Source organism: Sparus aurata, chromosome 10 (assembly GCF_900880675.1).
Source record: "Sparus aurata chromosome 10, fSpaAur1.1, whole genome shotgun sequence".
NCBI lineage: Eukaryota > Metazoa > Chordata > Actinopteri > Spariformes > Sparidae > Sparus > Sparus aurata.
Genome location: NC_044196.1, coordinates 32,672,211 through 32,687,358, shown reverse-complemented (window position 1 = coordinate 32,687,358; position 15,148 = coordinate 32,672,211). Strand labels below are relative to the sequence as shown.

Genomic DNA, 15,148 nt, shown 5'->3' with positions numbered 1-15,148 from the left:
CAGACAGGACGCTGGTTTTAGTTGAGGTTTCTTTCAACTTGAACTTAAAATGACCCGCAGTTGCCATTTTTCTTTCACACGCACTAATGTCAAACCCTGCGTGGCTCTCTCTGCCTTGCAAATCAAAAGCGCACTGTTCAGCACGCCATATAAATAATCCTACCTTAACCACGGCATGCAAAAAGAGTCAACAGAGGGCTTTTCGCCTTGTTCCCTCCTTTCTTCCTTTAAGTAGAGGGTTTGCGCAGCTGTCCGCGGAACACAAATGGCACTGCGCTCTCTTCCTGTGGCAGGACATCTGTTGCTTTCAGCTGGCATCTCGTCCGAGTTTACTGGAGTGTGTTTTATGCAGCCCGGCAGCATTAAAATAACTGAGCTGACTTTCTGATGGGCTCTTTCCAGCGTGATAGCTGAGGTGGTACAGGAGTTTTGTGTCAAATATGAAAAGGGTGACCAAATGGACTGCATAATGTGTGATTTATTTTCCCGACAGTATCAGGGGAGCCTTCCACCTCCCAGTCAACCTGAAACTTCAGACTACAATGCAAAGTATCAAACAGACACACTCACCTGACTCTCACAGGTACCTTCAAGAAGACTGCAGAACTGAATTACTTCATGATATACACATAAAATGCATACAGGCACATAACAATGCTTGTTTCCCAAGATGGTAAAACCCTTAATACTTCATTTAATCATTGACAAATACATGCAGCCCTGTGAAGTGTCTGCAGCAGCTGTCTTGGCCGTCTCAGTGAGGGACTCTCCCTTCTTCATAAACCTCCTTGTACAGATTGACTGGGTGCTGGGCAGGACAGAATACTAATTTGCATTCCATTGAATCGACTTAACGCTCCTTGTCCTCACGTCCCCTGCTGAAGTCAGAATTTCTATAAAGGCAGCCAAGTAAGCCCATTTGTTGGACTTTCTCCCTGAACATTTTCAAAAGTGGAAAGAAATTCGGAGACAATTAAATGCTTTAGATTTCGGATCTCCACTGAGCGAGAGCTGCTTGTTTATTAAGAATGTGTAACAGTCTTCTTATCTGGATCGACCTCCTTTGTATTTGATGATCGTCTTCGCATACTCCCGTCCAGACTGGTACACGGTTCGGCTTAGCTTTACGTCCCCGAAATCCACGTGGAACAATCCAAATCGAACGCTGAATCCGTCGGCCCATTCAAAGTTGTCCAGCAGCGACCACGCGAAATATCCACGGACGTTGACCCCATCTTCTTGTGTTGCTATACAAGAACACAGAGTTAATTTTGGAGATTTGAATTTGTATTTTACCTCAAAATTTTACTTAAATAACAATAAATTGTAGTTGGTTACAGTCCATCACTGGTTATACTCAACTTTGATCCTTATCGGTTCCAATTATTGGTTATCAGTCTCCTTTATTACTAAAAGTATCAGTATCGGCCCTGAATGAAACGTATCGGTCGACCCTCGAGAGCACAGTCGCCTAGTTTCATGCTCATCAACTTCAAGCATCTTGGCAAGACATGCATTAACTGTGTTCTCATTGACAACCATCTTATCTCATGCCAGCTCCAATTACAGTCTTCGATTATTATACAGCGTGTGTATGTAACCTAGCCAAATGGCCTAAAATGGTGTTTTCTCTTTCTCCTTTATCTCCCTTTGAATGACTGCTCTGCCATCTCACAGAAAACCATAAATCCTCCTGCTCCTCAGTGTTGGTAGACAGCTTTCAATATTTCTGGCAATAAAAAATACACAGATTGGCCAGATGGTTGTGCCAAAACGAACAATTTCACTCGCGGAAATAACGTCCTAAGCCTGATGGCCTGCAAATAAAATATCATGATAAAAAATGGAATGAAATGATGTTCTTCTGTTTTCATGAATCAAGAAAATCATTATAAAAATGAACACAACCTGAGCCAAGGATTCTCAAAATAAGACTTTGCCCGAAGTGCACAGATGGTGTGTTTTATCAGTGATTTGCACCAAAACTGAGATATTATTTAAAACCGATTGATGGTGTACCAACCAATCTTTGTATCTGACAAATTTACACCCAACTGCAAGACAGGTGAATGTGTAACAGACCATATGTGATCCTCCTGAATAGGATTGATTTTACAAAGGACAATTTGTAGGCATCTGTTCATTGGCAGCTGCACGGCTGACACAAAATGTTATGTAGAGAGTTTCTAAAATGCTGAATAAAGGTAATAATTTCACATGTCTGCTAATTGCTATATATTTATTTCACGTGCAGATTTACCTTTAGCCACTTCCGAGATGGTTTCCTTGTAATACTCGGAGCGCTGGGCATCCTCAATTTGCAGTGGCCCCACCTGCGAGAAGCCATTCTCAGTAATGTAGACGGCTGGGTTGCTGAAAGTGTCCTGGAAAGTCACGGGGCAAATATTATTGTCAAACAAGGCATCTCAGCTGTCAGGGCTTTTCAGGGAGAGACAGATCGGTCTGCGCCGTACCGTTTAGCTGCATTTCAACGGTGCCAAGCTCAAACTAATGGCCTGTGACAAGTCACAACAGCAGGAAATTGCAATTGCAAACACTTTCAGCAAAGTAACTGTTTCATTCAATGTGACAGCACTAATGAAGCATCAATGTGTTTCTGGAGGTGTTAAAGGGAGATTACCGCATACAAAATCAATAGCAAGACACTAAACAAATGTCACAGTGTTCTCCTCGTTTGGTTGAAGGTGATTCGTCTTCCTGTTGGTCAATTCAACTTGATGCCAAGAGGGAGAAAGAAAAATGACTTCACATTTCGACAGATTGAATTCCCAGTCAAACTAAACGATGCGTTTGAGGCACTTTTCGGTGATGAAAACATGACATAGAAAATTACCCAGAAGATGAGACATTGGTTAGAGTTTTACCTTGATGTACTTGAGGAGTTTCCTTAAGCCGTGGGGAACCACAGCGAGCCAGGAAACGCCACAGAGAGGCCAGGAAGGATCCAAAACTTCCTCTGCATCTCGGTCGCTCTTCATACTCATCTTTCCGCAACTTCCTCCTCCTGGCTTCACCATACGAGACGTGTAGTAGTTCAACGCAAAGAAGTCAGCTGTGCCCAATATGGCGGGCTCATCCTTTGAGAAACAGGGCAGCCGTGAGCTGCCTCTGAACCCCAGCTTCTCACTTTGAGCGTCGATGGCAGATCTCATTACTTCTGGATAATCTCCAGTTACAAACACTGGCCAGGCAAACCACCCCAGTGTGAACGCAAAGCAGCGCTCAGTGGCAGAGATATCCTCTGTGCAGCCTGCTGTTGATGGCTCAAACCAGTCGCTGTTGATGGCCAGAGACACAGCACCATCCTGCTTTGTCCTATAGAAGGAGTTGTAGCTGTGCCAGGCCATGGCGTGGGCACGCAGCATGTTATGGCCCACCACGTAGGCAGCAACCCCCGGTTCTTTTAATCCCGGGGCATGGATGCCGTCCTCATGGCCCAATTTGGCGCACACATAGGGCTCGTTGATGGTGATCCAAAGCTTGACGCGGTCACCAAATGTGTGGAAGCAAAACTTTGCATAGCTGTCAAAGATGGCCGCTATATCTGAAGATTTCCAGCCACCTTGATCTTGGAGCGCTTGAGGCAGGTCAAAGTGGTAAAGTGTGACCATGGGTGATACATTGCAGGCCAGCAAATCATCAATCACCTTGTTGTAATACTGCACACCTGTTGGGCAGATATACAGAGCTGCAGTAACAAGGTAAAACAGCAACACAGCTTATTCCATTTTGTTGTCTTAGATACACATGTAGCGTATGTATGGGAATACCTTTTTGATTGACGTGCCGAGTGGTCCCATCAGGCAGGAGGCGGGCCCAGGAGAGGGACAGGCGATAGTGCGTCAGTCCGAGCCACTGGATACACTCCAGATCCTGCTCCCACAGTTCGTAGCTGTTACAGCCCACATCTCCATCCTGCTCCCCAAACACTCTGCCGCCTTTCTCGTGACAAAATGTGTCCCAGATACTCGGTCCCTTGCCGTCTGCCTGCCAGCCACCTCAATGCGCACAAATAGGTTGTTTCATTTCATAAAAGTTTGGAAGATGGTGACATAAAAAAAATGACAGTAGTGTTTCCAGAGGGGCTAAAAGTGTGTCTGTGGACTTCGCTGAATTCATTATGACTGGATCTTTGTCTTATCTCCAGTAGGAGCTGTTTAAATTCTGCTGTATTTTGTCTTGTATTATAAATGTTGAAATTGTCTGTTGATTTTTGTCAGTTTTGAATAAAGGTGACCTGTGAGCCAGCTCAATCTAATATTAATCAGTCAATATCATTCCACTAGTAAAAGGTAAAGATCTATACTTAAAAAATTAATAATAATAATGTGTGCTTTGTGTCTTGGTGTGTGCCATCTTCAGGGAGTCATTGGCCATTTTGAATTTATACTCCCATGGGGCAGCATATCACCAGTGTAACTGCTGATTGCCGCTTACTGTATTATGTATACACATGGACTGTAGCTACTATTAGCTTGTTAGTTCAGTTAGCTGTGCAGGTAGCCGGACTACCAGGGGAGTGTTGGATTTTACACCGCTAGCAAAGAAGCTTCAGACTGACAAGAGAAAGAGGGGTTTTCGGGCCCCAGGCTAGCTGGTTAGCATGCGCAGGTGTTTTTGACATAACGTCTGTTACTTCTTAGTTAATTTGAACTAAAATTGTGCCACATTGCCCCTTTAGTGCAATCTAATACAAAGCTTCTGCAATGAATGAAGCCATTACAGAGCCGATCATGTTCAGTGTTTCAGGGTAGTGTCTAGTTATTTCTGGTAGTTTAGTGAATTGGACTTCGTTAGAAAATATACACTCACTGGCTAGTTTATCAGGTACACCTTGCTACACCCACTTTTGCCTTCAGAACTGCCTTAATTCTTTATGGCCTACGTTCAACAAGGTGTTGGAAACATTCCTCAGAGATTTTGGTCCATATTGACATGATAGCATCAGGCAGTTGCTGCAGATTTGTCAGCTGCATCACATCCCAAAGGTGCTCTATTGGATTGAGATCTGGTGACTGTGGAGGCCACGGGAGTACAGTGAACTCATTGTAATGGTCAAGAAACCAGTTTGAGATGATTTGAGCTTTGTGACATGGTGCTTTATCCTGCTGGAAGTAGCCATCAGAGGATGGGTACACTGTGGTCATAAAGGGACGGACATGGTCAGCAACAAGTGGCGTTTAAACGATGCTCAATTGGTACTAAGGGGCCCAAAGTGTGCAAAGAAAAATATCCCCAACGCCATAAAAACCACAGAAAATCCCAGTAGATCTGCAGTTTCTGAAATACTCAGACCAGCCCGTCTGGCACCAACAACCACGCCACATTCAAAGTCCCTTGAATCCCCTTTCTTTCCCATTCTGATGCTCGGTTTGAACTTTAGCGAGTTGTCTTGATCATGTCTACATGCCTAAATGCATTGAGTTGCTGCCATATGATTGGCTGATTATCTATTTGTGTTAACAAGCAATTGAACAGGTAAAGTATACAGGAACATGTATTAGGTAAACCTAATAAAGTGGTCAATGAGTGTTTATGGATTGTGTTATAACACTGCAGTAGTTACAATAAAATACCAGCATAAAGTAGACTTCTTTGTCATACTGAATACACGATAAACACTTTCTACAGAGCATTTCTTTGATAAAGTTTTACTCTCAACGACAGCAGTATTGTTAACTAATTTAACTTCAGTCTGTGTAGCAGTGCTATGTGTTACACTAGACTGATATGTGTCCACTTCACGTTCTATTATCATCACATTTCATTCATGTCGTCGTTTTGTTTACATACCTTCTATTTGATACGCTGCAGTTCCCGCTCCCCACGCAAAGTCACATGGGAACATGTTGTTTCAGTGTCAGGAAGCTGAATCAGCGCGGGTCTAATGTCTCACTATCTTGTGTTTATCTAAGGTATATGTTTAAAAGAAATGTTATATTCAAAGTTTAAATTCTCGTATAACGTTAGTCTAACAACGCTGCCTTTACTATCCCACAACCAGGAAAGACTCCGAGATGTGACGTTCAGGTGGCGTGACGGCTGTCACGTAAATCGTCACACAAACCACGGAAAACTCAAAACACAATCGCACAACATGCTTCTCTTCGCATTTCTCTGGTCCTGTAGCACAGTTTGAATGCTGTTGGTAAATTACCTAAATAAAAATCATCTAAAAAAAAACATTAGTCTCATAGTAGGCTTAGTCTTTCTATTTTCACCTCAAGGTTTTCCTCACGACTACGGATCTACAAATTTACATAGGAGTACTTGAATGCAGCATATCAGCGTGCTGTCCATCAAGAACTGTGTGTCCGGACAGCTTTTATTTTGAGAGATTTTGGGTTTCAATGTAACAATTAAAAAAGAGAGAGAGAAATGTTTATAATAAAACATTACAAAACATTTTTTTTTTAAATACAACATGGAAATGTGTTTAAATTAGCTATTTTGTCTTGCTAGCATGACAAATGGTGTAAAATTAGCTATCTAAGTTATATAGCAGCACAATAAATAAAACAAATACATAACAAAGTATAATTGTAATTAAGAGCCCATATTCTATTCCATTCCTAAATGTTCCCCTGACATTTTCAATCCTTTAAATAACTTTTAAATAACCTTTCATAGGCTGTGATGACCAGACAGAAAGGAATGAGATGGGAATATGTTTTAGTATCATCCATTGCATCAATGTGATGTCCTGTATGCAGACAAAAAAGGTCAGAGGGTGCATGTCAAAGAACACAAAGCCTCGCAGGTCCTGAAAACAAATACGCTAGTGAAGGTGAAAGCATGACAGCCTGAGGGCATAATGTTCCCTGACCTGTGATCACCTCAATGCAAATCCTCTGATCCACTTTTCTATAGAATGAAGTGACTCACTCTCCCTGATCATAACAAAGAAAACGGATTGTTGCCAAAGGGCAAACAAATCCTCATCAGCTAAATGCCTTCTTCCTCATATAGCTACAAGATATGATTGGATTTATGCTCCTTGTGCGGCTTAATCTTGCATGGCTATTATGTGCACAGTGAACTAGAGGAGCAGGGGTGGATCGGAGTGACAATGGAAAGGGACAAAGTACAAAACCACTATGAAGTGAAAGTGCTGTGTGCAAAATTCCACTTGTAAGGAAAATAAATACTGAGAGTATTAAAAGAAAAAAAAGCAGACTACTAATGAAACATTAGAGAATTGCATTTGCTGCATTTTGCTGGTCAAAGAGGAGCTAAAATGTAACTATTCTATAGACGTTATTATCTACTGTCTGTGTAATAAATGTAAGCCTAGTGTGAAGTAGACAAAACGGACATACTCAAGCTAAGTGCAAGTAACTTTAAAATGTATTTTATTTATTAGCTACCTGAGCACACCTCCAAAGTGCTGAGGGTTTTATTCTGAAAGGCAGACCGGATATGGTTGGAACTCCACGGGACTTGACCGTTAGTGGGTCCTGGGGCAGGACCATGGGAAGAGGACTTCTCAATGGACAGACAACTGGCGTTTGAATACTTTCCAAAAGACGCAGTGGAGCTAAAAAATAATTAACAAAAGTCGTCGGATACTCTTCTTTAAGTTTCGGGAGTTTTAACTTTGTTTTTATTCCGAGCATTAGCAGCACAGCTAGCTGAGGAGGTGTTGTTGTATCGCTTTTGTGTGTGTGTGTGTTTTTTTTTCCTCCCGGAGCAATTTCCTGTTGGTGGCTGGGAGAGAAGGGGCTGGGAAAGTTTACTCGCTCTTGTTTGGTTCGGCGTACAGTCCAAAGTACTGAGGGAAAGAAAGTGGGTGTCATTTAAAAAAAAAAAAAAAAAAAAGAAAGAGTCTGGCGCTGTTTCCTGAAGTTATTAGTACGTGTGGATAACCTGGAACAACCGCAGCCGCCTCCCGTGGAAAAAAAAAAAAGACGGCACCGTGAATTGGACCCCACGCTAGGGCCAACAAAGAAACCCTCCCAACAACTGGACAAGTTCTTCAACAACCAGCGAGCACACTCGGCACGGCAAACTAGTGGAGTTGGAGGACATGAACACCACGCCGGGATGGAAAGGGAATTATAAATGAGTCGTTTGGCAGACAAAGAAGAAGAACACCTCTTCCCCGAGCGAAGGGAAAGCCTTGCGAGAAATGGAGGAGGAAGCCTCACTTGAGCCAAACAAGATACTGGCTCCGGTCTCATTGTGGTCTTTAACGGGGTCTGGATTTCACTGTTAACTGCTCGTCTTGAATCGAAACATTGTCTCCTCGGCCTGTGAGAAAATGAGGCTGGATCTGTGGCAGTTGTTTGTGATCCTGCTGCTGAGCGGCGGCAGCGGCGGCGGCGGCTCCTCGGTGGCATCATCGTCTGATTGCGAGCGGCCGAAAAGCGGTGGGAAAAGCCCGGCGTCCGACAGGAAGGTGGTGTGCAGCAACATGGAGCTCCATCAGGTGTTACCCCCGGACTCCTTCCCCAACAGGACCGTCACACTGTGAGTACACAGCAGATGCATTCCCTCATCAAATCACCTGAACCACATTATTTATGTCTCTTAAATCAGTTTCACATTAAAGTTTGAACCTTTTAGTTTCATTTCTAGGCTTCAACACTAATCGGCCACACAAGTCTGTGTGTGGACTACATTGCTGTGTTGTGTACTTATAAATAGTTTATTAGGTACCACAGTTTTACTCAAAGGACAAGTATGTACTTGCATAAACTGTGTGGTTAACTCCCATATAATGTACTTTATCAACAGTATATTTCAAAATAAGTTAAGGTGTCTTGACAAGTGTGCATTCTGTCAGCCATACATCACTCTTCCACAGCTGCATACTATGCTGGTGTAAATGTAAACCCATATGCAACAGTAACCGCCTGTCTTCCTCCAGTGTAGTGCAGTGATTCACACACAGGAAGACGCACTAAATCAGTGCTCACACGAGACATCCTACCATGTCCCCAAGGCTTTTTTAAATAGATATGAGATGCTCGCTGGCTGTTGAGTTAATCCCCGTGGTGTTTTTTACACACACGGCTGACATATGCACCCTATGACAGGGTTAGAATTAGTCTGCGAAGAGCTATGGTACACCTCGGTACGACTTTAGGGTTTGTACAGAGTTTGGAACATGCTTGGAATCTGCTTGAATTCAAATAGACTAACAATTATAAACATAATCTGGTGTTTCATTCACACAAATCACTCAATATTTGAAATAAAATGCTCCCTTCATCATATTTGAGGCCTCCTGACGTTGAGTGAATGAAATAATCATGATCAAAACATGAAATTGATTCCATTTATAGTAACTATAAATGCAACATTGAGTCTAAAATTCTTTTTGTTTACGTAGGATGAGAGTGCTGGAAAAATGCAAAACTTTACTTTATCCCCAGAGCCTGGAGTTTTGCACGCCTACAGTCATTACTTTGGTTTTTGCTGGGTTATAAAGCGCCAGCATTCAATTGAATAGATGTTAACTTCTTTACCCAAAGGCAGCATTCGCGCTTGATTGTCCTCCAGCTCAGCCATCGGCGGTATTGATACGGTCTTTGTGTGGCCACCCTGGCAACCCATAAAGGATGAAAAACACCCACACATACTGAGAAACTGATTGAGCACAGCACAGAGTTCCTTTACAGACCTGTCCATGACCTCATCGACTGAAGTCATTAAATGCTTCTACAGATTTGACTCGCAAAAAGACACACTTTCATATACGAGAAGACCAGTCCAGTGCACTTGTGCTTTGTGGTGGTGGTTGTGGTGGTGGTGAGCGATGGGGGGAAATATGAGAAGACCAGGGCAGGGTGCAGGAGTAGAAAGCAAATAATAGACTCCAGGGAGGGGAAGAAAGGGAGGGAATGGGTGGTATGAGAGAGTGAGCATGTTTTAACCTGTTTACCACAAAACACGATACTTTGAAGCCCTCTCCAAAGCCGTAGCTCTTTGGATTTTTAAATCTGCTTTCCATATATATTGATTTGTAGTCATTCCAGGACATTATTTAAGTACATTTGCAGAGAACTGTGAGCAGTAAGTCCATTTTTTTCCCTCCTTTCTCAAAATTACATTGCCATAGCATGGAAAAGCAGGCGCATGGACGTGTTGGTTCTAAAAACTACAAATTCATGAACATTTTTGTCTGTGATACCATGTTTCTTCAGGGGCATCGTTAAAGCTTGGAGACTTGACAGCCGTCTTATCAGTTACTGGAACCAAATAACTTAAAATTAGGCCACCGTGGTGCATCCTGGGTGGAGCTGAACACCTGCCAACCACTCAACCTAGCGTTGGACCTGTCAGTAAAACAGATTAAATGCCTACGTTTAAGACTGAATTTCCTTTAAGGCATCAACTTCCTCCTCGCTGGCATTCCATATTGTCAGTCGGTCTTTTTTTATCGAGCAGCCAGTCGAATTGCGTCTCAAAGCACGTCCAAATTAGCTTGAACACTTGCATGTTGTGATGGTGCATGTGCACAGGAGGGGAAGCCTCCGATGTAGGAGCTTCCCACAGACGCACCACATGGGCAAACTCTTGAATAATTCAGTCCAACTGATCAACTGCAAAAGCTTCACTCCTGATTCACATTCCCATCCTCTTCATGATCTGGAGTTATTCTAATGCCCCCTCAAATATTTATACAATTTGAAATATGCTGATCCCTGTCAGCTACAGCCTGCTCTGAAGACAAATTGTAAGACTTCCATCTAGTTCTGGTATTTGCTCTATCTTTATATCTTCAGTCACTTGGAGTCTGTCATCCTGCTGCGACAGTGATGGATAGGAGGTTGTGCCGGGCTCCTCATGATTTAGCGTTGAGCCCAAGCACTGTAACATGGAGGATGGCCTCCAAAGAACAAGAACGGTTTAATTAGAGAGCACAGCAAGAAGGCAGTGCAACTTTCAGGAATTCCTTCCAGTCTCCACTTTGTATTTCTGGACAATTGTTGTCATCCATCATAGGAAAACAACCAAGCTGTGCTCAAGTAGAACTCTCTCTACAGTTCCCCGTAGACACGAGAGGCTATGAAACTGCAATTTATGTTGACTGCACAGTTTTCGTGTGTTAATTTATGACCTGTAAAATCGGCAAACCCTCTCAGTAGGTGTGTCGGTACTGTTTTACAGCTCTCTCGTGGTGGGATCGACTGTGGCCGAGACACGGCTGGTCTGGACTGCAGTGAACCAAAGCAGGGGTCTCGGCTTCCTACGTGAAACCTTTCTCAAACTTTATTTATTTCCCCTTGTTAAGTCAAAACCGTTTCCACCCTGTTTTTGCCTTTCTCACGTGATGTGAAGGTATAAAATTGTGGTTGTCAATTTAATAAAAACAGTTGTGATGTGAGAGGCAGTAACTGTTTTGCAGAACGTTTAATTGTGTAATGCTTTAAGGTTATTATTGACTTTGAGGTCAAGACAGGACAAGTATGTAGATTTTATTAACTTTGGTGGTTCTAGCATCTTAACAACTCTTTGACTCCTGTGAAGAGATGTTGAACAGTTTGCAACTTTCAGAGGCTTTGTTCTCCAAAATATGCTTAACAAACAGATCTGGATCTAAATGTCATGTGCATCTAACTAGTGTCAGCCAACCAACAGTTTCCATCCAAACATCATTACAAATAATAAATAAAACCAAATGCCTGACCTGACTTTTTCATCTCCATGCTTGAAGGATAATGCTGTTTTGCTAATGTAATGGCTGGTGGCAGTATACTTCCCTTGTTACATGGATGTTTTTCAATTTGTATTGACGCACCTTGTTGTGTGTCTTAGTCAAAGAGCTTGCCTGAAACGGATTTATAAGCATGATGTTTTTAAACACCCATTGCATTCATAAAACTTGTCCCCCTTCCTTTGTGTTGAACATTTCCTGTTTCCCTCTTCAGCGGTCTGGGTTTTAATGAATCAGTATTTAAGCTCAGCATTTCAGAGAACATCACAAAAGAAAGAGATTGAAACCACAAGCTCACTTCTTTCAGAAATGTCTCAACTCGCCTTAAGGCTATGGTGAATGTATTCAACCACTGGGATAATTGTTTTACTCCACGTCGGAAGAATTACCCCAGATACTCTCACGTGATGGGACTTACTTTTACCTCATCCTTAATTTTAACTACTCCTGTCTGTACATGAGCAGTTAAAGGAGCTCAGGAGCTATTATTTTGCCAGACTTTAATGATTGCTGGTTTGAGTTTAGCCCGAGATAGAATGCATGCAGCGCTGCTCTGAATGCCTCTCTGTAGAGGAAAAATGAGCGACGCATTCCCCGCATTTGTGCTCTCCCAATGATGCCGCATGCCGAAGTAATCCGAGAGGAAATGACACAAATGTGTTTACAGCTGGCCTGTTCTCCCATGTCAGTGTAGGCCTCGGCTAAAATACGAGGCCTTGACTTCAACTGTTGCCTCACATGGAAGGATAAATCAGGTTGTGTGAGTCGTCTGTATGGGTGTGTACGTGAGTATTTATTTTTGTGTACCTCTTTCAGTGTCAGCCTACATAGCACGCAAGCAGAAACCGACTATATTTAAGCTTTCTGCACTCGCACGGCTCATATTTCTTTACAGGTCTTGTTTAGTGTAATCGGGATCCATTCACAGGAGCACCTGGGTTGCACAGAGCAAACAAGCGCACCTGGTTTTGGCCTCGAAAGAGCAGCACAGGATTAATGTCAGGAAGAAAGCAGGGATTTCCTCCCTCGCTGCAGGAAAAGCGCCCTCGGTTTCACGACACGTCGGAGTGCAGTAAACTGTCTTGTTTCACAGCAGTGCAAACTGAAAAATTCTCATCTGGTTTTCTTGAACCTTCACTTCCTTCAGGTCAGGCATGTGGAGAAGTTTCCCTTTGGATTTCAGATATTAAAAAAATCCTGTAGACGCATCAGTTTGGAATGCACGATGAGTCCTTATGTCAATCATCTTTTCATTTAATCCTCACGACATTAAAGAGCTACTATGTTATGCCGCGAGGCCTTTTGAAGTGCCTTTGTAACTAGGCTACAGGTGCCTGCTGTCATGCATGTCTTAAGAGGATTTGTTTTTGTTGCTTTCAAGGCAAACCATTGCTCTAAAGGAATGCCCCTGTGCTTTTCATAGTAGTTCTGTAGTGTTTGCAGAAGAAAGCAAAATCCCAAAGGCGAGGCACTGACAGCTGCACATTTAGTCAGTTTGCAGCCGTTCATTTCATAGTCCTGTTGGGCTTTGACTTTGCCAGGTTGCCCCAAGTCTCATTTAATCCCAGACAAGCACTTCAGTTTAGTGTGCAGACATGAGCTAAGGCTGTGTAACGCCTTCTCATCTGTGTAAATTTTACTGCTCATCTGCTTTTATCCTGGTGTTTGCATGGTGGATCATTTTTCCATTCAGGCAGAGAACTATACGGTGAATACCTTCCTCTAATGGCTTGGCCCGTTGGGTGCTGAAAGAGGATATTGCAAGTACAACTTACAAGAATGCAGGGGTAAAAAGAGCTTGTATGACAAGCGCCCCCTTTCTAGATTGCTCCAATGCAAGAGAATCCCTTTAAATGACTTGAAATTACCTCAGCCACATGTGAAAGAAAAATCCCACTACCCTATGGTGTCCATTCTCAAAATGAATCCAAATACTGCAGGAAAAATCTTCATACTTGGATCGTTTGTGGAACAAGAAAGTGCTGGATAACCGCAAGAATTACCTTGGCAAGTCACAGCACCTCAGCCATTGGACCAGTTCCCTTTTCCACCTGAGATGAGGCCCACTTTTCCATCCACTATATTCAGAGGAAGTCACTCTAGAAGGGTTTTTATGAGCTCAACTGCAGCCTGAAACTTATTTGAAAACCCGTTGAAGGGTTACAGCCTTCCGCTCTTGGGAGTCCTTTGTTTAAAAGCCTCCTGAGCATAAAGAAAGTGTTGAGAGAGCATCGGTTGGCTTTGTCCTTAAAACACTATTTGCCCGGGAGGGGACTGTGTAGTGGCTGGCCATTTGTAGTCCCTCTCTGGATTATGTGCCCACGGCCAGATACGTATGCTTTCCCAGGTGTAAGTAGAAAAGAACTCAGGACTACCTTCAGTAGTCTCATATTTACTCACTCTGAGGACGAGATGAAATCTAGGCCAATGTATTTTATATTACTCACTGACTCGGAGTAGAAATTCTGGTTTCAGCGACAGCTTTTTCCATAAATGTTGTTGAGATTTATAGCTTTGGTATCAGGGGACAGGATGTGAGATTTGGTTGGATCCCCCTGCAGCTTGTTCCGGGCTTGAGTTCAAGCAGGTTTTATCTATGCATCAAGATAAGGGAGACTCCCCTCCTCCATCGTTTCAGGCCTAGCCCGAAGAAATTCCGTGGACACTTCTATTGCCTGGAGACCTCAGACGACGTCCAGAGACAGACAGTGAGGAAGCAGACGGTCTAGTTACAGACGTCCTGAGGCCAGTGACAATGCTGGTGATTTAATGGCTATAATCTCCATGCAGATTTGAGGTTTTGCTGTGTGTGCCGTGCTCATATAGTCAGCACTGGTATTTCTTTCTCACCGATGCAAGTGTGAAGAAGAATTTTGCAGCCGAAGCAGTTTCCAACATACCAAGGTCACACTACTGTCGTGAGGAAGAGGGAGGGACGAGGCTAGCAAAGGAAGGAGGGTCAAGCAAGCAAAGAAGGGAAGGACGGAAAGAGGGCAAGAAAAAGGGCTCATGACTCTCAGGGGAACTCTATTTCACAGATTTATTTTGACAACCCGTAGAGTCACAAGGCTAGAAATGTGTATTTATGCAGCCAGTTTCAACTGATTACCAAGAAAGATAGATGATTTCATAATCTGTTTTTTCACTTGTGACCGCTCTACGTATCTGATAGACTTACTGTGTTTTGCAAATATAAGCACAATTTGCCAAACCTTGTCACAGGGTTACATTTGTCAGTCGTATTTCCACATTAATTGTACTCCTGTAAATTAGCTTACAATGACATAAAAAGAGTGATTGACAGTCATGGATTAAAGATGATAAAGTGTGGTATCTGTTTGGCAGCACATCCTCTGTTGTTCTTCCTGAAGTTTCGCCCATTTTCGTTGTTAGACCCTGCAAACTGGCATCAAACTGAAATAGTTGCTTCCTTAATTTCTGGTGCCAGCAGCCTAAGCCAAACCT

At 43.0% G+C, this 15,148-nt stretch overlaps 2 protein-coding genes across 2 annotated transcripts in view; one reads left to right on the top strand and one right to left on the bottom strand.

The window, feature by feature from the left end:
- Positions 1-460: 460 nt before the first annotated feature.
- On the bottom strand, positions 461-6,050 carry gba3 (glucosidase, beta, acid 3). Its single transcript, XM_030429911.1, has 5 exons — positions 5,815-6,050; positions 3,792-4,019; positions 2,886-3,688; positions 2,261-2,384; positions 461-1,247 (listed from the first exon to the last, which is right to left on the bottom strand). The coding sequence occupies exons 1-5, from the start codon at positions 5,867-5,869 to the stop codon at positions 1,045-1,047; spliced, it is 1,413 nt and encodes a 470-aa protein (XP_030285771.1). The 5' UTR covers positions 5,870-6,050; the 3' UTR covers positions 461-1,044.
- Positions 6,051-7,446: 1,396 nt separating this feature from the next.
- The window catches only part of adgra3 (adhesion G protein-coupled receptor A3), a 29,516-nt gene continuing 21,814 nt past the window's right edge, over positions 7,447-15,148 (top strand). Inside the window, exon 1 of the mRNA XM_030431410.1 lies at positions 7,447-8,490. Coding sequence (XP_030287270.1) covers positions 8,282-8,490 — 209 coding nt within the window. The 5' untranslated portion in view covers positions 7,447-8,281. The remainder of the gene's footprint in view (positions 8,491-15,148) is intronic.

Excerpts from the sequence above, each read along its gene's own strand:
- gba3 (XM_030429911.1), bottom strand. The coding sequence starts at position 5,869 with ATGTTCCCATGTGACTTTGCGTGGGGAGCGGGAACTGCAGCGTATCAA. Across the intron at positions 3,689-3,791 it reads TCGGCACGTCAATCAAAAAG|GTGTGCAGTATTACAACAAG; the intron begins GTATTCCCATAC and ends TCTGCCCAACAG. Across the intron at positions 1,248-2,260 it reads CATCTCGGAAGTGGCTAAAG|CAACACAAGAAGATGGGGTC; the intron begins GTAAATCTGCAC and ends GTTCTTGTATAG.